The sequence below is a fragment of the Nerophis lumbriciformis genome, linkage group LG05, assembly GCF_033978685.3.
Source record: "Nerophis lumbriciformis linkage group LG05, RoL_Nlum_v2.1, whole genome shotgun sequence".
Classification (NCBI taxonomy): Eukaryota; Metazoa; Chordata; class Actinopteri; order Syngnathiformes; family Syngnathidae; genus Nerophis; species Nerophis lumbriciformis.
In genome coordinates, this window is record NC_084552.2 from 48,357,869 (window position 1) to 48,379,830 (window position 21,962).

Below are 21,962 nucleotides of genomic sequence, written 5' to 3' on the forward strand. Positions count from 1 at the left end.
TACACTTAGCAAACTCATCGTGGCGAAGTTGGTAGAGTGGCCGTGCCAGCAATCGTAGGGTTGCTGGTTACTGGGGTTCAATCCCCACCTTCTACCATCCTCGTCACGTCCATTGTGTCCTTGGGCAAGACACTTCACCCCTTGCTCCTGATGGCTGCTGGTTAGCGCCTTGCATGGCAGCTCCCGCCATCAGTGTGTGAATGTGTGTGTGAATGGGTGAATGTGGAAATACTGTCAAAAGCGCTTTGAGTACCTTGAAGGTAGAAAAGCGCTATACAAGTATAACCCATTTATTTATTTATCATCCCGCGGATCGGATAAAACCTGTTCATCAGGCCCGAAAAACTGTCAAAGCCAAAAAACAAATAAACAGCTAACATGTTTCTTTGCGTCATTTGGCGTCGTACTAAATCAATCATCAATCAAATTACCAAACGTTTTCCTAATACATTAATCTATTAGTTGCGGTTCGCTGCAAATATATTTGGACCACCACAAATAGATTTGACACTATCTGTTTGCCCTCGTTCATCAACATTGTAATGTGACTGTATGCTATGGTATTGTCATATTGCTTCTTAACACACCTTATACGCACCTTGTCTGCCAGATGATATAACGACTTAGCAGGAGGGATCAGTGTTGCCAACGTAGCAACTTTGTCGCTACAATTATTGATTAATGGTCGAAAGGGACAAGCCGTAGAAAATGGATGGATGGATGGGTTGATGATGAACGAGCGAAACACCTTGTGACTTTTGTTATTTTTGGATATTTTTGGACTTACAAAAAAAAAAAGCACATATCGCTCTTTTCAAAGAGTGGCGGGTCCTGCTGTGGGCCTATCTCATTCTAAGAGCACTCACAGGCGGCTCCGTCCTGCTTTTGACATAAAAAAAAGGAAAGAAGCGACAGAAGAAAATTACTTTGATTTTTTTTAAAACATTTTTGTTTCTGCTTTTGATCTTTTTGCTTACTTGTGTCTTGCCCACAGCGTCTATAAAAGTTACATACACATGCGTCATGGCCAATTATGCATATTAGACGGTGGCATCACAGATAGAGCGCAGTGCTGTAAGAAATACTGATTAAAATACCATGGTCCCTCGAGATACAAGTTTAATTCGCTGTGTGGCGCAGTTCATCCCGCGAAAGAATTGCATTGCAAAACAGCGTTAGCCATTTAAATGAATTAAAATCTATTTAATCTGTGCTTATCCCCAAATCAACTGCTGACCATAGCCTAGACTCCTGACTGTGAGACTCACATACACACTTATATGTGGCAAACTAAACATCACACTTTTCCACGATTTTTGTTGAAACACCCGCCAGCCGTTGGGTGCCATCCTGACCCGTAACCGTAGCCCGCCCTGTCACGTTCAGGCAAGTCTGAAGAAGCCCATGCATATTAATGGGTGACACTGTTTAATATTCATCAGTTTTATGCCCCTCTTGGCAGCTGGTCCCAGACCATAGTGGCTCAGTGAGGTTTCCCGCTCGCTTGCCTCGTCTGACACGGGTGCAGATGTTTAGAGCATGAAATTAAATTGGTCATTGTCATCGGGTCTGCACACAGGGGCTTGTTTATGCACAGGGGAGTAGTTTAGGCTTGGACAGGTAAAAGCTAACTTCCCCAAAGTTGGACAAAGAAAGAAAACTGGCGAGTGCTCTGCTGGCAACGCTGTTTATATTCCTGTAATTGACTCCTAATTGAATTGGCACCAATGGATGGAGTCACAGGCAATCAAGCAGATCAAACTCAGAAAGTTAAAGGAGTAAAAGCCGCCCTCGTCATTTTTAATGAAAACTCAGAGTTGCCTCGGATAAAACTTGTTTGATTAGGGAATGCATTTTTGAGTTTGAGCCAAGGGAACAATGGCTTGATATGCATTTGAATGCACGACTCCACACGCTCCGCCGAGGCAATACAGAACAAGGCTCTGTGCTACGTTGTGTCTTTGTGTTCTAGCACACACGCTTTGCAAGGCTATATTGGTAAAGCAAATGAAAGAGGGGAAAAACACAAAGCACAGACTTTGGTCGTAAAATTAAATTTAAAAAAATTTCACTCTTCCAATCGCCTATCTCAAAACTTGTGACGTCATCGTGTGTGAGTTCTATTTACATCCATTTAAAGTCTCCCAAATAACAAACAGCGAGTGCACGTATTATATTACATCCTCTCAATGGATACTAGTATTCAAAGGAATTGACTTTAGAGTATTCAGTGTACATGTATAGATTTATTCGCCACTGAAAATGACTCAACACACAACCATTATTGTCTGAATAGAAAAGTGTCAATATTTAGTGTGAGCATCACTCTTATCTAGCACTGCACTCATCCTTTTGGACGTGGAATTCAGCACAGATACACACCTGGTTACTGAAATGGAATTGAAATCTTCTTTGCCTTAATGAACCAAAGTGCCAACAGCACTCATGCAGCCCTTAAGCATGCGTGACTGTCAGCAAGACACTTAATTACAGTAATAGTTGTGTTTCAGTCATTTTCAGTGCAGTAACACTTTATTGCTGTACAAGCTGTACATCAGTTCTTTTCAACTGGTGGCCCGCAGCCCATGAATGACACCAGCCCAGCCCATGAGTTCAGATCAAAAAAACGTATTAAAAGGACTAACATTTTTGCATTACCTTCCTAAAAACACTGGAGTGTTGTCATATGGTTGATCTTTGACAAGCTTTTCTTTGCAGTACATCCTTTAAACAGCAGATCACTCCTGCTGTATGGACGGAGCTATTTTTTTTTTTAAATTACGCCACTTTGACAAAATAAATAGGCACAAAAAATATATACATCCAGAGGATGCTGGTTCTCAAAAATAAAATTAGTGTAATAGTGAAATACATCCAGCCCCCCAGTCCTTAGCTGTCTGGAAATGTGGCCCCAACAACAATTTAGTTGAATAGCCCTGATGTGCACTGTATACTCTAAAGTATATCCAAGAGTAGGTATGTAACAATATGACATTTTTTTATCGCGATAAAATAACAAAAATTATCACTGTTATCATTATTATCATAGTATTGTTGAATGTGCTCAAAAATACTAATTCACAGACGTACATCTTTTGAACCAATTTTATTTTATTTTGAAACAAACAGACACACAATATTATTTCCTTGGCTGAAGAAACATGATACATTTTACTGGCTTCTTAAGAGCCATATTATTGTTATTTGAACATATTTGTTGAAATATGTCAAATATATTTATCTGTTTTAATTTGGAAATATGTTATAATTAACATACTGTATTAACATTACTTAAAGGGGAACTGCATTTTTATAGGAAGTTTGACTATCGTTCACAATCATTATGACAGACATGTTGATGGAATGATTTATTTTAATGCATTCCAACTTATATCCATCCATCCATTTTTTACCGCTTGTCCCTGTCGGGCTTGCGGAGGGGGGCTGGAGCCTATTACAAATAAACTTAAATAAAAGTCTGCTTACAGTGGAGCCAATGGGAGGTCCTCGAATTTTGCCCGTAAAATCCAACAAATAACCATTCAAAAACCACCAACAATAATCCATTTACATTTTGTGACTTGAATATATAGTGTACACTTTAAGTATTAGTGATATTGGTATTATAAGCGCTAACACAGACCAACTATTTATAGCGGCAATGTGATCGCTACCGTGTGTGCCTATGTTTATATTATTGAGTGGTGTGCTGCTTTCTTGCTTCTTTGCTCCTTGGAAATTTATTCTAGATTATAAATCATGCTTCTCATCTGGACAGAAGAAGTCTGAGGATGTATTCCACCAAATTGGTAGACTTTAGGCCCCGAAAATGGCAAGAACGACAAGAAAAGACGCTTGGTCCCTCCCGCACTCCCCACCCCGTGTCTTCGTGAGGATTATGGTCATTCTTCATTTAAACAGGATTATCTTGACATCATAGTAGGGCTGGGCGATATATCGATATACGCAATTTATCGTGGGTTTTGTGCGATATAGAAAATGACTATATCGTGATATTCGAGTATACGTTCTCACGCAGTTGCTTTTAGCTGCCGAAATTACACTGCAGGCTCTTCCCATTCTCTCTTGTCTGTCCTTCTCACAGACAGCGAGCGCACCTTCTTACACACGTCACATACTGTCACGTCATATGTCACATACGTATACGCCCTCGTGCAGCAGAGAGGTAGCAGCATGGCTAAAGTTAGCTGTGGTGCGAGTGGTAATACAAGAGAAAGAAGATGCGAATCTGGTAACAAATGAAGGAAGAATTAATTCCCAAGAAAAACAGCACGGGGTCCATCGTCTGGCGGTGGTTTGGCTTCAAGTGGGAATATGTCGAACAGACAACCGTAATTTGTCAAGTGTGGGGAAAAAGCATTGCTACAAAAAGTAGCATTACTGCTAATATGTAGCATCATTTGAAAAGTCACCTGCTAGAGAATGTAGAGTGCTTACTCCGCACGTCAACATCTCTGTTCGGTGCCACACGCCCACCATCAAAATGCAGAGGCAAACATTTCCAGATCAAACCCGTATGAAAAAAATAGTCAACAACAAAAGAGATAACGTCCGCAGTAACCTACCACAAAGCGAAGGACGTACACAATTTGATTTCCTATTAAGCAGCTAATTTTTATTTGACACTTATTGAAATATCTTGTGTGACATCATGTACAAAAGTGCACTTTATTTGTTTTAAACTATTGTAGTGGCATTCTGTACAAAAAGTGCACTTTAATTTAGTGTTGTTTTGATTCGTCATCTTAGAGACATCATGCACAAAAGTGCACTAATAGCTTGTTTTAAAATGTCTCTGACAATTTTGCACTTTCTGTTTTGGAAATGACATGAATGTTTGTGCCACTGCTTAATAACTGTTTAATAAATACAGTATTGGTAAATTGACTTAGTTGTGATTTCCCTCTCTGCATGAAAGTTTAAAATGAGCATATATTAATGCAGTATGAACAAGAATGTTTTAATGTAGACACATAGAATCATCATACTGCTGTGATTATATGCATCAAGTGTTCATTCAAGGCTAAGGCAAAATATCGAGATATATATCGTGTATCGCGATATGGCCTAAAAGTATGGAGATATTAAAAAAAAGGCCATATCGCCCAGCCCTACATCATAGCAGTCGCCATCCTAATGACAGCAGACATTGTACAGTAATTGATGTTTCATTATGTTTGTTGGCTCTCATGAAGTCTGCAGTAAGTAGTAATCAGTGATGAAAAAAAAAAGTAAACGTGCTTTTTTAAATTAAAGCACCGTGTATGCTTAAAATGAACAAAATACTAAAATATGAAATGTTATCATAAATGAGCCTGTTACTACATTATATATGTACATACAACCTCAATGGAAGTGTTTGGATGTTTTTTAAGGGCTTTTATAGGTGGAATTGTGCAGCTCCCGTAGGCTTCATTGTAAGCAAACTTTTGATCGCATTTATTTAATATTTAGAATGCAAAAAAAATAAAATCCACCGTCATGTCTCTCATGATGTTTTTAAAATGACTGGTTTTCAACTTACCATTTAAGTCAGCATCAATTAACAGAGCTAGCTGAAAGATAGTGATCAGCGTCGTAACTGTTTGCTTGCAATTAACGACGTGAGCTGGTATTTAATTATTAGTGCCGCAAGTTTGCTTCTTCAGGGAATGAGCATTTTCACCCGTCCGTGAGTTTAATGGAATTGTGGTTATTAATCTAGGTTTTACTATGATTTTGATTTGAAACGGTTTACAGTGGTTTATCAATATTGCTGATAATAGCTACATCCCTTTCCAAGTGTATCATGGTAAAAACGGCTTCTGAAATATAAGGATGTTACGCATTTAGAGAAATACTATACCTCCTCATTTGCATGCAAACACAATCACCCGTGAATTGTATTCCTTCGAAATGTGCACACGTGAACACACGCCTGGGCAACTGCTCATTCTTTCCGGTGTGCAGTTTTCCGTATCGACGACAGGCCGTCAATTATATCGATTACTTCAGCATGAGCGGAGGTAATGAGCTTCAGTGTTCTCTCTCTCCCATGCGAGCTTCGCCTTTTTGCCCTTTCTGCGTAAACCCTCCGAAATGTTGTACTATTGTACTAGGCCACTGCAGTCGGCACTTGTCACATGTTTTTCTGATGAACTCCTTTCAGCTGGGGTGCAGGATGGCGGACGTGCGTTCAGATTTGCCCAACGCTGCTACTACCATTGTTCTGTCTTGAATACGGTTGTTTTGTGTCTCGTAGGCGGCGCAGACGACAACCTGATGGAAGGAGGAGAAATGAAGTTTGTGTGCAAGCCGGGAGCGAGAAACATCACTGTCATCTTCCAGCCACTGCTCAGGTACGCCTCACAAAGCTTCCCGATGTGTCTAAACATCAACCACAATGAAGCCAATGGAAAACAGAAGCCGACGCGTGGTTCAATTCCAGTAAAATATCAACTTATTGAATTACAAATCCTCTTAGTGACCATCCATCGATTTGTGATTCTTTTAATGTTGAGCGCCTGGATGCAATGCACAATAGGTTTTGGTGATACCCTGCAGGAATCGAAGGGATCGACAGCCTTCCTCGCCATTAACTTCAAGTATTCTCAAGGCCTGGTAGTTTTCAGCAGAGCTCCCATGTGATTGGTGTAAATCTAATCACCAAGACTCCTAATTGAATTGTGATGCTGTGATACATTACCTTCAAGGACCCATTAAAGGGCGATGCTTTCCTCTTTCTTCACAGTTCTTCCTGGCACACAATTTGACGCACACCATGTCTATTTGCAGGGTGCAGGGGTGGGATGATTGTTACATTTTGGCACAAGTGGCGAACTCAGCAGATGTTTTGACTCTTAAAGCATCTTGAATGAGCTACAGCGACATGCTGGCCATCTGGATGGGGGCTGTAGTCGCTAATACAGGACAAACAAGTGTATCCACATCATGGCCGCCCTTGCTTTTTTTCTTTGCAACTTGCTACATGTTTATCTCCCCTCTTTCAACCCCTTTCACATCTCCATCTGGCATTTCCCAGTCAAACAACCCAAAAACAAACCTCCTGTCCTGCCTCTTCCATGCTGTCGGTAACGATTCATATCAATCACGCTGAATTGTTCAGCAGGCGGGACCTTCTTGAGACCGTGAGCGCCACTGGCACGCTGCGGCTTACAGATGGCTTTCTAATGGCAGAGCTCTGCTGATGGATCGCTGCACCTCCCGCAGCCAGCCGTGCAGCTTTAATGACAAAAACAGTCGGGTTGCGCACAATCTGTTTGTGTGGCCGTATAAAGCTAAAAACAACTCACGCCAAGTTGTGTAATATGGCAATTTCTTCTTCTAAAGCATCTAAACTTTCCCGGGAAAGAAGGTTCTTGGAAAGAAAGGATGCTAGTGTTATGCGTGCACTCTTAGGCTACTTTACTCTGACAATATGGTGTGTCATTGGCACCCGCTCTAAGCCGTTCATCCCCAGCGTGCGTAACTGCATTTTCCGCCAAGGCTGTTGCTTGTTTACTGTTCCGTCTTGGACCGTCTAGCAGCAGAAAAGTTGGGAATGTACGCTTGGGTGCCTTCAAGGTTGTGCATGTCTGACTGTGAATATGTGCAGGGGATTAGTTATTCTGCAGGGCCTTGGATGGGGGCTCCAAATCCCTGGTTAGAGGGACACCTTAGCCAAACATCACTAATCACCAACAATAGTTTGACGGCATTGCTGCATGTCCATCAGCTGTAATTAATACATTGTGAGAAACAAAATGTGTGTTTGTTAAAAGGAAACCCTTACAAAAACATTAACAGTATAAGCATAATTTTTTTTTGTGGGGGGGTATAATTTTGGGGTCATGGATGAGTTCATCATGAAAATGTACAAACACGTACCAAGTAGGGCTTGATGGCGATATGGCTGAAAATCCATTTTGCAATATACACTGCAGCCTCTTGCTAATACCATACCAACATGTAGTATTTGGTATATAAAACTATTATATAACCAGTACAAAAAAAAAATGGTTAAAAAGTCTCCTCATTTCCCTGCTGATGTATGTGGTAACGTATTGCGTCATTTTTTGGGGGTGTTTACACTCAGTGTAGTTGCCCTCTGTAGTTAGACTATTATTTATCTACTTACTAATGGCATGTTCAGAACTGGTTACTCTGTTACTCTCCACTGTACCGCCTTTTCCAGCTACACTTCTGTTAAAGTGTACTAAGCGCGTATTCTAATGTTGTTTCTCTAGTTCAAGCTAGTTTAGCGGTTAGCCTCACTTCTTTTGTTTTCCTGCTTTCTCGTTCTCGATTTATTGTATGCTTAGCTTTTCCTCATCCTCTAGTGTTAATGACTTCACCTGAGGAAGTACAGTGGGGCTGGATTAGTTTTTCAATCATGCATCACTTAAAGCGTGAGTGAAAATGTGCAAAGAATAACGTTTCCTCGATATGAAGACCTGATGAGTCCGAAAGTGATAACGATGACACAGTATTACCTGCTCACAGACGCTACCTAGTGGTTGTTTGTCCTGGATGAATTAACCAACCCTCAATCCTTTTTACTTCAGTCACACAAAGGATTCTCACAGGAATGAGGCAACAATTCATCCAGACCCACTGTATATACCTCCGGAGCTAGTCTGTGTCAGGACACTACATTACAATGACGATGCATTGCAGTTTTTGCGCTTTCAATTTTGCGGTACATGGCTAGGTCGCAACGTTATCTCGATAGGACCGTAGCATTGCAATCTCCATCATAGGCCAAACTTATATTGTTGGTATCGTACATCATTCGTATTGCACAATCCTATCGCCAACGCAACTAAGGAGTGGGTGAAGAAACATATCCCACAGTGGCCTAGTCATTCTTCGCACCTTTATCTCATAGAAATTACGTAGAGGGAGCTGGCACTTCGAGTTGCCAAGCGATAGCCCTGAAACCAACAGGATTTTTAGGGGAAATCTACTGAGTATCTGACCTCTGCTTGCCAACAAAGGTGTCGCTACCGAGTACGAAGCCATGTTTAGCTTGGGCATCAAACATGAAAAACATATTTCACTAATTCCAATACCATTTTATATAAAACCTTTATTTAATCTTCTTTTTCTGGATAAAAGTTCTGGACTGTTCATGTCTTTGTAGTTGGGTCAACTTTCAAAATCAGCAGTATCAATACCTATTGTCATTACTTATGTATGCATGATAATAATCAATCATTAGGAATGTAATGATATCAACAAATCCTTAACACACTATTTTATTGTTATGGCGGTGTTGTTGATTGTGCTCAACAAGCACTTATACATGCACTAAAATATTTTGACAGTTACTTTTTTAATAACTAAAAAAAATAGACAAACCCACTATTTTGCATGTTTTGGGTTTCTTATGCTTCAGTGATAGTGTTTTAGTTTTAGGATTATATGTGTTTTAATGGCTAAGGTTTTATTGTTTTAAATATTGGTTTGTACTGTAGTACTGTAACATGTATTTGAATGGAAAGTGCGTAACCATTTAAATCGTATTATTATTTATTATTTCTGGCGTGTGTTGTGGTGTCCTACTCTGTTTAGTGGTCCTTGATCGCTGCGTAAAAACACCTCAGTCTTGTATTCCTCGGAGTATAGAATGATCACTCTGTTGTAAGAGAGCACAGCTTGTAGGTTTAATGTACACATTTAAATAGCTTAGTTGCTCTGCCAGCAATGTGTTTGTGTCTAAGTTTAGATTGGGGTATGTAATTTCTTAATGGAGAAAGATGTTAATGTCTCGTGTTTTCTTTGTAGTGTTTAAGCTAGCGAACTAGTGCCAGTCAGTCCGTGAGTTTATCAACATGCAGTCATCATTGACAATTTTTCCATCATTTTATTTATTTATTTTAGTTATCATTCATTGTTACATCCCTATAAAGAAGGTACTAAGTATATGGCTTTAAAAACAGACATAGCAGAGTGTTTACCCTTTCTAGTTGACTTGTAAAGTCTCCTGTTGCCATTTTGCTTGCACTAGACAAGTGTTGGTAGTTTGGAAGGCTTCAGCACAGGCCTCAAATCTCTCACTCTTCACTAGAGGCCTAGACAAAGTGATGCTAATGATGTACGCCCAAAGATGTCAGTTTAATTTGAAAACTACTGCAACATTCATGCATACATGGCCTTGGCAAAGTTTGTTCAAAAACTCCCAATAAAAAAAAGAAAAACACTGCGCACAAGGTCATTCTGTGACAAAAGGCGCTCGGAGGAAGCGGCGACGGGAAGGACAGTGGAACAAGTGATGAAAGTAATGAGGAGCCGACAGAAAGCTAGATGACAGGAAGAGGACAGAAGGTTTCTGCCACCCACAGACATAGCCTGTGGTGAAAACCACACACACACACACACCATGACTCTGCACTAATTCCACACTCTCATTAAGTCATCTCCCGAAGAGCAGACAGTCCAAAGAAGACAAATACAAAGACCCAGAGTGGGAAAGGGTGAAATGGGGGTACAGTAAATTTCAACAAGTTGGCAAAAAGCAGGATTCTGCTGGAACTCTCAGTATTAATTGTGTTGTATTGAATATAAAACGGCCCTGAAAATTAGGTGGTTATTACGTAATTGTTGCCATTGGTTTGTCTGTCTGTTAGTCAGCAAAAAAACTCAAAAGATATGGCCGAATTTTCATGAAACGTTTAGGAAATGACCGAAATGGGAAAATGAACAAGTCAGTACATTTTGGGTCTGATCTGGATAATTTATACGACCGTATTTTCCGGGCTATGGAAAGCACGCTATGGACGAATACTTCCGGTTCATGGAACAAACCGAAAGTAAAGGTTTTCAATCACAGCACCTGCAGTGAGCTAACTTGTCCGAAAGATGGTGCCATAGCACAAACAACAACACACCTTTTTAGTGTTCTATGTGAAATATTTGTTGAATACAAAACATTATGGCCATTAGCGAAGAAACATCCATAAATTAGCCGCACCGTTTTATAAACCACAGAGTTTAGAGCGTAGGGCAAAAGTAACGGCTTATAGTCTGGAAAATATGGTACATTACCATAAATTTGGGATATGAATTTCAACTCTGTGCGTGTGTGCGTGCCTGCCTTCACCCACATAGATAAAGATAGTGGATAACTAACAAGATGCCTCACTCCGTTCTTTCATTCTGCTGTAGATAGCTTAAAAAAGTACAGGCGGATTTTCATCCCAAGTTTTAGGCATATCAGAAATGGGATAAAGAAAAAGTGATTGCATTTTGGGGCTGATCCAGATCACCATCTGGATTGAGAACTTTTTGTTACTATTTGAGATATAGGGCCTGGCCGAAGTCTGCGCTTTTCGAGTGATTTTTCTAGAATTTACATTCTGCTGCTTTTACCAGCCCAGGTTTCACAAAAAGCTTTATATTATATATTATTTTATAGTGCCTCTGGAACCTGAATATGAGACAACACATTGTTTTGGTGCGGGAAATACAATTACGTCAATACAATAATGTGGTAGTGATCAAACACTGTATGAGGAGTTCCTAGTTAAGCAAATATGTTAAATGATTTGGTGGTATACTTACAAACCACTCTGAACTTATGCATGGTCTACATTGTAATAGATGCAAATTTACATAAAAAGTCAATTGTGTTCTCATTGTCAGAAAAGTGAGGTCTAGCGTCATGTGCAGTGGACATTTGTGTTTTGCATAACAAGGCTATTACGTTATGGAATATGTGACTCTGACTAAAAACAAATGTCCACAGCAGAGGACGCTTATACTCGAGGGGATATTAGAAGGTGTTATTTACCTTGAAATGTTTCCACTGTCACTTGCAGTCTTCCTCAGAAGTATCCTTTGACCACTCTGACATGTCCGCTGTTCTTCCAAGGCCCCATAGGAAACCTATTTAGGCTAAATCTATTTGTCATCCACTACAGATATTTAAAATGCAGCATGTCCTTCTAGTCTTGTGTTTTGCTCCGATAGCCTTTCTTCTCCTGTATTTTCTGTATGAAGCAAGGTGATTTTTACCCCTGTAATCTCTTCTCGAACCCACATGTATTAAATACGGAGAGCTACTACAAAGGTCAGGGCGAGAGCGAGATGAATAAAAGTAGAGGAAAAAAACCAAGAGAAGAATAGAGCAGATGGCAGCAATCAAAGACGAAAAAGCACAAAGGCAAAGATGTTAGGAAAAATATAAAGAAACAAACGGACAGATGTAAAAGAACAAGATAAGAAAGAGCCAAGGAACGCCGTGTAAATTTACATGGACAATGCCTTGGGGACCCAATGAAACAAGTGCACTTAACAGATGAAAAAAACAAATTGGATTAGAGTACATAACATTAAAGACTATAAGCTGTACTTATAACTAGTATTATTATTCAATGCCACACTTCCACAAACACGAGAAAAGATGTGTGGCATGTTATTGCAATCAAACATATACAAACATAAATACAGTACATGTTTTTGGCAACACACACATGCAAGATATCGTGCAGGAGATTACATCTGTCATTGCGGGGCTCTTTTCTCCAGCTATACACAGTGGATAAATGCTTTGATTTTGTTTATCCAGCCCGTAATGGAATCACACTGGGTTCCCAGGGCAACCTGTGCAACATATGAGGATGGCCGTATTCTGAGAGAGAAGAGGGGGGCTTAAGGGAGTCGAGCTTGTGGGAAGTCAGCTTTGATGCTCCCCCAAGGGTATTGTCGGTGGTGGAACATTGGGAATTGTTGCCTGGTCTGATTAATAGCTAGGAAACAAAGATTTGTATAAATATATCACACACAAGAACATCTCTGAAGCTCGTCCAGGTCATCTGTTCCTGCTTTGTCCCCTGCGATGCCCAATTGTCTCCAATTGGTCACATTTGAAAGAGATTAGATTGTATCGTCAAGAATCTTGGTGTATTGTGTTACCCACAACAATTTAATGAGGCGAACTCTCTCCTATTTTGAGCGCACAATAATTCAATTAAGCTCTAATATCCTCAGAGCCGTTGCTATGAAGGGACAAACCTGGGAGACTGGAATGCCGCCTAATGTTCGTGGAATTACTAACCCACAATAAGAAGACATTTTTACCATACTCCCTCATTCTTCTCTTTGTGCTCAATGCTGTCTTTATTGCTTCTGTGTGGGAATAATCAGCCATACAAAGACTAAAAATACAAAACTTTGTCTTCTTAGGACACACATTGTGAAAGGCTGATTTCCAGATTTTCCATTTCCGTCTCCTTCCATCCTTTTCAATCCCCCTGACAACATGAGCTGTCACTCGGTGTTACTGCCACATGGGCGAGCGCCGAACCCCCACATCACAGCAGCCTTTGATTGGCCGGGCCTTTCCAGGTCGGCGAGCCGCTGCCTGATAATAACCTTGTTTGATTGCTGGAGCAGAGATGTAATTGATTGATCCGCTCGCCCTTTTCTTGGGGGCTTTTGAAGGAGCCCGCTCAGATGCAAGTGAATGGATGCATGCGTGACATACTACGCAAAGCTCAAGTCGAGACAGACGCTGTGCGATGACTTAAACCACATTTCCACCAAGTGGCTTGCCAAGGTACTGTTTGGGGTGGTTGGTCTTTATTTGGTTTCTGCCACAAACAATGAAGCTATGAAGGACATTCAGAGGGTGTCAATATGTGTAGGGAACTAAACTGGAAAGTGGACAGTAGTTACGTCAAGTGGACCGAGACCAGTAACAACAGTTCCTCCAAAGGCCATGGTTTAGATTGGCCAACCAAGGTACAATTGGAGTGGTTGGTCTTCCAATGGTTTCCACCACAGACAAAAAAGATATGTCGGACATTTAAAGGGTGCCACAAATATTTACTCAACTGAACTGGAAAGTGAGCCATGGTTACCCCATGTTGACTGAGACTGGTGACAACCTAAACGAAAGTTTTACAAAGAGGAACAGCTAAGATTAGCTAACCAAAGTACAAACCCCAAAACCAGTGAAGTTGGCATGTTGTGTAAATGGTAAATAAAAACAGAATACAATGATTTGCAAATCCTTTTCAACCTATATTCAATTGAATACACTGCAAAGACAAGATACTTAAAGTTCGAACTGGTAAACTTTGTTATTTTTAGCAAATATTAGCTCATCTGGAATTTGAGGGGGCGGGGGGTCCTCTCCAAGGTTTCTCATCGTCATTCACATCGACGTCCCATTGGGGTTGTGAGTTTTTCCTTGCCTTTGTGTGGGCTCTGTACCGCGGATGCCGTTGTGGTTTATGCAGCCCTTTGAGACACTTGTGATTTAGGGCTATATAAATAAACATTGATTGATTGATTGATTGATGCCTGCAACATGTTTAAAAAAAAGCTGGCACAAAAAAGCTGGCACAAGTGGCAAAAAAGACTGAGAAAGTGATCTGTCCACATTTAAAATTGTTTTTGGAAACTGTGGTTGTGGTGTCCTCCGGACCAAAGAGGAAAAGAACCATCCGGACTGTTCTAGGCGCAAAGTTTAAAAGCCAGCATCTGTGATGTATGGGGGTGTATTAGTGCCCAAGGCATGGGTAACTTACACATTAATTAATTTCACCATTAATGCTGAAAGGTACATACAGGTTTTGGAGTAACATATGATGCCATCCAAGGAACATCTTTTACATGGACGCCCCCGCTTATTTCAGCAAGACAATGCCAAGCCACATTCTGCACGTGTTACAACAGCGTGGCCTTGTATTAAAAGAGTGCGGGTACTAGACTGGCCTTACTTTAGTCCAGACCTGTCTCCCATTGAAAATGTGTGGTGCATTATGAAGCATTAATACGACAATGGAGACCCTGGACTGTTGAACAACTTAAGCTGTACATCAAGCAAGAATGGGAAATAATTCCACCTGAAAAGCTTTAGAAATTGGTCTCCTCAGTTCCCAAACGTTTACTGAGTGTTGTTAAAAGGAAAGGCCATGTAACACAGTGGTAAAAATGCCCCTGTGCCAACTTTTTTGCAATTTGTTGCTGCCATTAAATTCTAAGTTAATATTTATTTGCAACAAAAAAATTAAGTTTCTCAGTTTGAACATTAAATATCTTGTCTTTGCAGTCTATTCAATTGAATATAAGTTGAAAAGGATTTGCAAATCATTGTATTCTGTTTTTATTTACGATTTACACAACGTGCCAACTTCACTGGTTTTGGGTGTTGTACTATTGGAGTGGTTGGTCTTCTTTTGGTGTCTGCCATGGACAAATAAGAGACAAAGGACACCATTGGAGGATAGTCAAAGGGTGCTAAGGATATGCACTGAAATGAACTGGAAAGTGTGCAATGGTTACCTAAAGTGGACCAAGACTGGTGACAACCTAAACCAAATTTCCACAAAGTGCAACAGTTGAGATTAGCCAACTGAGGTACAGTTAGTGTTTGGTTTCCAGCATGTACATATAAGAGACAACAATGGAGGGCATACAAAGGTTGTTTTCACTATATATGTATTGTACTGAAGTGAACTGGAAATTGGGTAGTAGTTACCCCAAGTGGAGTGGGACTGTGACTACAAGGCTAGCTCTAACTTAAACCACAGTTAGGAATAGTAGGTCTTGATCTTGTTCTGCACCAGGCAAATAAGATAAACTACAATAATGGATGACATCTACAGGATGCCAAAAATGGTCTGGAAACTGTAATCTACAGTAGACACCCTAAGTGGACCAGGACTCTTGTTGAAGTTTTCAGCTTTAAATACTGTCCAGCCTTTACTGACGAGTCCTCATCACCAAATCCACGAGTCACACAACCTCAGATTCACCATCTCCACACATAGCGGCATTTTTAGTTTATTCTAATTATTGTTTTATGGGTAGTTTGTTATCCATAAATATGACTTTAGGTGTAGTTTGTTAAAAATATCCTTTTCCTGAAACAAATCATCTAAAGTTTAGCAAAGGGAACTGGAAAGAGTACAAGCTCTGTTAGTCAAGGAGATGGATGTTCCTGCTCAGTTCGTCCTTCCCTTCCCCATCAATGGCATTCTGATCCGTAGCCGCTCACGCTGGAGTGTCCCCACTGAGTGTGAAAGCCGTGGGAAAATCAAACTGGCAGACTGATTGCATCCTAGTCACCTTTACTCCTTTTAAAAAAAGTGATTTCAAGGCTAGCAGAAATATTCAAAATTGTCTCGTAATCGGCTCTGTGAAACATATTAGCTGGAAAGTTTTAGAGCCAATAAGAAGATTCCTTGGGACTTCAAGCCAGAATTACTAGTGGACATGTGGACTGAACACCAGGGGGAAGAGAGAAGGGGATACAGGAAAAATCCATTATGTTTTGACGTCTCACAGTAGAAGAAAACCCTGAAACGACATTAGGGGCATCTTGTAATCTGATTGCTGCATTGCGAATATGAGATTTCTAATGGATTTGAGCACATTAGAACATCCTTTATTCGTAATATTTATTCCCTGCTGGTTTCCATTGCTGTGTGCTAAGTAGATCGCTTCACTCATGGCTGGAAGGGATGTGTGAAGGGGAGTTTTGTATTATTATTCAGTACAAAAGTCATTATACTGAAAAGTGTCTTTTTTCCAGCTCTTCATCTGTATTTCTTGCTACTTTAGTTATAAAGAAGAAAAAAAAGAAAAGCTTTATTGTTGATCTTTTCAGACACACTCACCTACCTGCGGCTGATTAGAGTAACACAATCTCTGATTAGCATGCACGTTTGCTAGTTCCGACCGACAAATTGCACTAAATCAGCCAATGCGGTGCATCGTGAGCTGTGCGGGGGCTTAATGAGTTCGATTAAGAAGGAAGTCATTTCACATACACGCAAAGATGCGGTGCAGATCGACACACACTCCCAGCCTCCATCATGTTTCACCAGATAGGCGATGGAGTGAAACCATTATGCAAATGTCAGGTGTCAAGTGTAAATGAGATTGGAAGGATGGGAAACAGAAGTATTGAATATCACACCGGCTCACAAGGGACGAAAAAAAAAAACACAGCCAAGGTAATAAGAGGATTCCGGTACGACGCAACGGCAAAGTCTTCCTCATGCTTTAGGGCTGAAAAACAGGCAGGCAGAAATCAAATGTCAGATATTGACGGCAAGTTTATTCTCATCTGTTTTGTTTTTCTCTGCCTTAAATGCAATAGTTGTGCTGTGAATGAAATAAATACATGTATAATATTATGCATATATTATACATATACATATGTACACATTTTATTTATTTGTGCTCATTCACAGCACAACATTTTCATTTAAGGCAGAGAAGAACAGAACAGATGAAAGTAAATGTAAAATATGTATTATTTTTTTACCTCCAATGGGCTCACCACTCATGGGAGGGGCCATAGAGGTCGGGTGCATTGTGAGCTGGGCGGCAGCCGAAAGCAGGGCACTTGGCAGTCCGATCCTCGGCTACATAAGCTAGCTCTTGGGACGTGGAACGTCACCTCGCTGGGAGGTAAGGAGCCTGAGCTAGTGCGCAAGCTGGAGAAGTTCCTGCTAGATATAGTCGTACTCACTTCGACGCACAGCAAGGGCTCTGGAACCAGTTCTCTCGAGAGGGTCTGGGCTCTCTTCCACTCTGGCGTTGCACGCAGTGATAGTCGACGGCAGGTGTGGCAATTCTTGTTTCCCCCCGGCTCAAAGCCTGCACGTTGGCGTTCAACACAGTGGACGAGAAGGTAGCTTCCCTCCGCCTTCGGGTGGGGGGACAGGTCCTGACTGTTGTTTGTGCTTACGCACCAAACAGCTGCTCAGAGTACCCACCATTTTTGGATTCACTGGAGGGAGTACTGGAGAGTGCTCCCCGGGGTGATTCCCTTGTTGGACTTCAACGCTCATATTGGCAACGACAGTGAAACCTGAGGAGGCGTGATTGGGAAGAATGGCCGCCCGGATCTGAACCCGAGTGGTGTTTTGTTATTGGACTTTTGTGCTCGTCACAGATTGTCCATAATGAACACAATGTTCAAACATAAAGTCCGTATGTGCACTTGGCACCAGGACACCCTAGGCCGCAGTTCCATGATCAACATTATAGTTGTGTCATCAGATTTTCGGTCTCATGTTTTGGACACTCTGGTGAAGAGAGGGGCGGAGCTTTTTCTACCGATCACCACTTGGTGGTGAATTGGCTGCGATGGTGGGGGAGAATGCCGAACAGACCTGGCAGGTCCTAGAGAGAGTTTCAATTCCCACCTCCAGAAGAACTTTGAACAGGGAGGTGCTGGACATTGAGTCCGAGTGGACCATGTTCCGTACCTCTATTGTCGAGGCGGCTAATTGGAGCTGTGGCCGCAAGGTGGTTGGTGCCTGTCGTGGCGGTAATCCTAGAACCCGTTGCACCAGCGGTGAGGGATGCCGTCAAGCTGAAGAAAGAATCCTATCGGGTCCTTTTGGCTCACGGTGTGCGGCTTCTGCGGTCACACAGGTAAAAACTCGGACATGGGAGGAGTTTGGGAAAGCCATTGAAAACGACTTCCAAATGGCTTTGAAGCAATTCTGGACCACCATCCGCCGCCTCAGGAAGGGGAAGCAGTGTACTGTCAACACCGTGTATGGTGAGGATGGTGTTCTCCTGACCTCGACTGTGGATGTTGTGGATCAGTGGAGGAAATACTTTGAAGACCTACTGAATCGCACCAACATGTTGAGGAAGCAGTGCCTGGGGAATCTGTGGTGGGCTCCCCTTTTTCTGGCACTGTGGTTGCTGAGGTAGTTAAAAAGCTCCTTGGTGGCAGGGCCCAGGGGGTGGATGAGATCTGCCCGGAGTTCCGTAAAGCTCTGGATGCTGTTGGGCTGTCTTAAATGACAAGACTCTGCAACATCGCGTGGACATCTGGGGCGGTACCTCTGGATTGGCAGACCAGGGTGGTGGTTCCTCTCTTTAAGAAGGGGAACCAGAGGGTTTGTTCCAACTATCGTGGGATCACACTCCTCAGCCTTCCCGGTAAGGTCTATTCAGGTGTACTGGAGAAGGCTACGCCAGATAGTCGAACCTCGTATTCAGGAGCAACAGTGTGGTTTTTGTCCTGGTCGTGGAACTGTGGACCAGCTCTATACTCTCGGCAGGGTCCTTGAGGGTGCATGGGAGTTTGCCCAACCAGTCTACATGTGCTTTGAGGACTTGGAGAAGGCATTTGACCGTGTCCCCCGGGAAGTCCTGCGGGGAGTGCTCAGAGAGTATGGGGTATCGGATTGTCTGATTTCTCCAGGTTGGGGAAGAGATCTTTCCCCAAGTGGAAGGGTTCAAGTACCTCGGAGTCTTGTTCACGAGTGAGGGAAGAGTGGATTGTGAGATCGACAGAGATCAGTGCGGTGTCTTCAGTAATGCGGACGCTGTATCGATCCGTTGTGGTGAAGAAGGAGCTGAGCCGGAAGGCAAAGCTCTCAATTTACCGGTCGATCTACCTTCCCATCATCACCTATGATCATGATCTTTGGGTTATAACCGAAAGGACAAGATCACGGGTACAAGTGACCAAAATTAGTTTCCTCCGCCGGGTGGCGGGGCTCTCCCTTAAAGATAGGGTGAGAAGCCATCCGGTAGGAGCTCAAAGTGAGACACTTGTGATTTAGGGCTATATAAATAAACATTGATTGATTGATTGTTTGATGGATAAAGCCGCTGCTCCTCCACATTGAGAAGAGCCAGATGAGTTGGTTCGGGCATCTGGTCAGGATGCCACCCGAACGCCTCCCAAGGGAGGTGTTTAGGGCACGTCCGACCGGTAGGAGGCCACGGTGAAGACCCAGGACACGTTGGGAAGACTTTGTCTCCCAGCTGGCCTGGGAACGTCTCAGGATCCCTCGAGAGGAGCTGGACGAAGTCGCTGGGGAGAGGGAAGTCTGGGCTTCCCTGCTTCCCCGCGATCCGACCTTGGATAAGCGGAAGAAGATGGATGGATGGCATTAATATTATTACTAAATAAATTATTATGAAAAACTAATATACCGTATTTTTTGGAGTATAAGTCGCACCGGAGTAAAAGTCGCACCTGCCAAAAATGCAGAATAAAAAAGGAAAAAAACATATATAAGTCGCACTGGAGCCCGGCCAAACTGTGAAAAAAACTGCGACTTATAGTCCGAAAAATACGGTATGTGTGAATTTATATTATAATTAATAGTAAGTCTGTAATTGTACTATATTTTTTATTTTAATAAAATAAAATAATATTATTTTATTAAATTGTGTATTTATTCTGAAATGATTATATATATATATATATATATATATATATATATATATATATATATATATATATATATATATATATATATATATGTAAATATATACAGGTAAAAGCCAGTAAATTAGAATATTTTGAAAAACTTGATTTATTTCAGTAATTGCATTCAAAAGGTGTAACTTGTACATTATATTTATTCATTGCACACAGACTGATGCATTCAAATGTTTATTTCATTTAATTTTGATGATTTGAAGTGGCAACAAATGAAAATCCAAAATTCCGTGTGTCACAAAATTAGAATATTACTTAAGGCTAATACAAAAAAGGGATTTTTAGAAATGTTGGCCAACTGAAAAGTATGAAAATGAAAAATATGAGCATGTACAATACTCAATACTTGGTTGGAGCTCCTTTTGCCTCAATTACTGCGTTAATGCGGCGTGGCATGGAGTCGATGAGTTTCTGGCACTGCTCAGGTGTTATGAGAGCCCAGGTTGCTCTGATAGTGGCCTTCAACTCTTCTGCGTTTTTGGGTCTGGCATTCTGCATCTTCCTTTTCACAATACCCCACAGATTTTCTATGGGGATAAGGTCAGGGGAGTTGGCGGGCCAATTTAGAACAGAAATACCATGGTCCGTAAACCAGGCACGGGTAGATTTTGCGCTGTGTGCAGGCGCCAAGTCCTGTTGGAACTTGAAATCTCCATCTTTATAGAGCAGGTCAGCAGCAGGAAGCATGAAGTGCTCTAAAACTTGCTGGTAGACGGCTGCGTTGACCCTGGATCTCAGGAAACAGAGTGGACCGACACCAGCAGATGACATGGCACCCCAAACCATCACCCAACCATGCAAATTTTGCATTTCCTTTGGAAATCGAGGTCCCAGAGTCTGGAGGAAGACAGGAGAGGCACAGGATCCACGTTGCCTGAAGTCTAGTGTAAAGTTTCCACCATCAGTGATGGTTTGGGGTGCCATGTCATCTGCTGGTGTCGGTCCACTCTGTTTCCTGAGATCCAGGGTCAACGCAGCCGTCTACCAGCAAGTTTTAGAGCACTTCATGCTTCCTGCTGCTGACCTGCTCTATGGAGATGGAGATTTCAAGTTCCAACAGGACTTGGCGCCTGCACACAGCGCAAAATCTACCCGTGCCTGGTTTACGGACCATGGTATTTCTGTTCTAAATTGGCCCGCCAACTCCCCTGACCTTAGCCCCATAGAAAATCTGTGGGGTATTGTGAAAAGGAAGATGCAGAATGCCAGACCCAAAAACGCAGAAGAGTTGAAGGCCACTATCAGAGCAACCTGGGCTCTCATAACACCTGAGCAGTGCCAGAAACTCATCGACTCCATGCCACGCCGCATTAACGCAGTAATTGAGGCAAAAGGAGCTCCAACCAAGTATTGAGTATTGTACATGCTCATATTTTTCATTTTCATACTTTTCAGTTGGCCAACATTTCTAAAAATCCCTTTTTTGTATTAGCCTTAAGAAATATTCTAATTTTGTGACACACGGAATTTTGGATTTTCATTTGTTGCCACTTCAAATCATCAAAATTAAATGAAATAAACATTTGAATGCATCAGTCTGTGTGCAATGAATAAATATAATGTACAAGTTACACCTTTTGAATGCAATTACTGAAATAAATCAAGTTTTTCAAAATATTCTAATTTACTGGCTTTTACCTGTATGTATGTATGTATGTATGTATGTATGTATGTATGTATGTATGTATGTGTATATCTAGTTATTTATTTATTTTTTACAAAAAAATCAATTTCACTCCATTTTCTC

The 21,962-nt window shown here is 41.5% G+C and overlaps 1 protein-coding gene across 1 annotated transcript in view; it reads left to right on the plus strand.

Moving 5' to 3' along the window:
* exoc4 (exocyst complex component 4) overlaps positions 1-21,962 on the plus strand; it is a 160,763-nt gene that overhangs the window by 49,043 nt on the left and 89,758 nt on the right. The window contains exon 11 of the mRNA XM_061959465.2: positions 6,263-6,359. Within this exon, the coding sequence (XP_061815449.1) occupies positions 6,263-6,359 (97 nt within the window). The remainder of the gene's footprint in view (positions 1-6,262; positions 6,360-21,962) is intronic.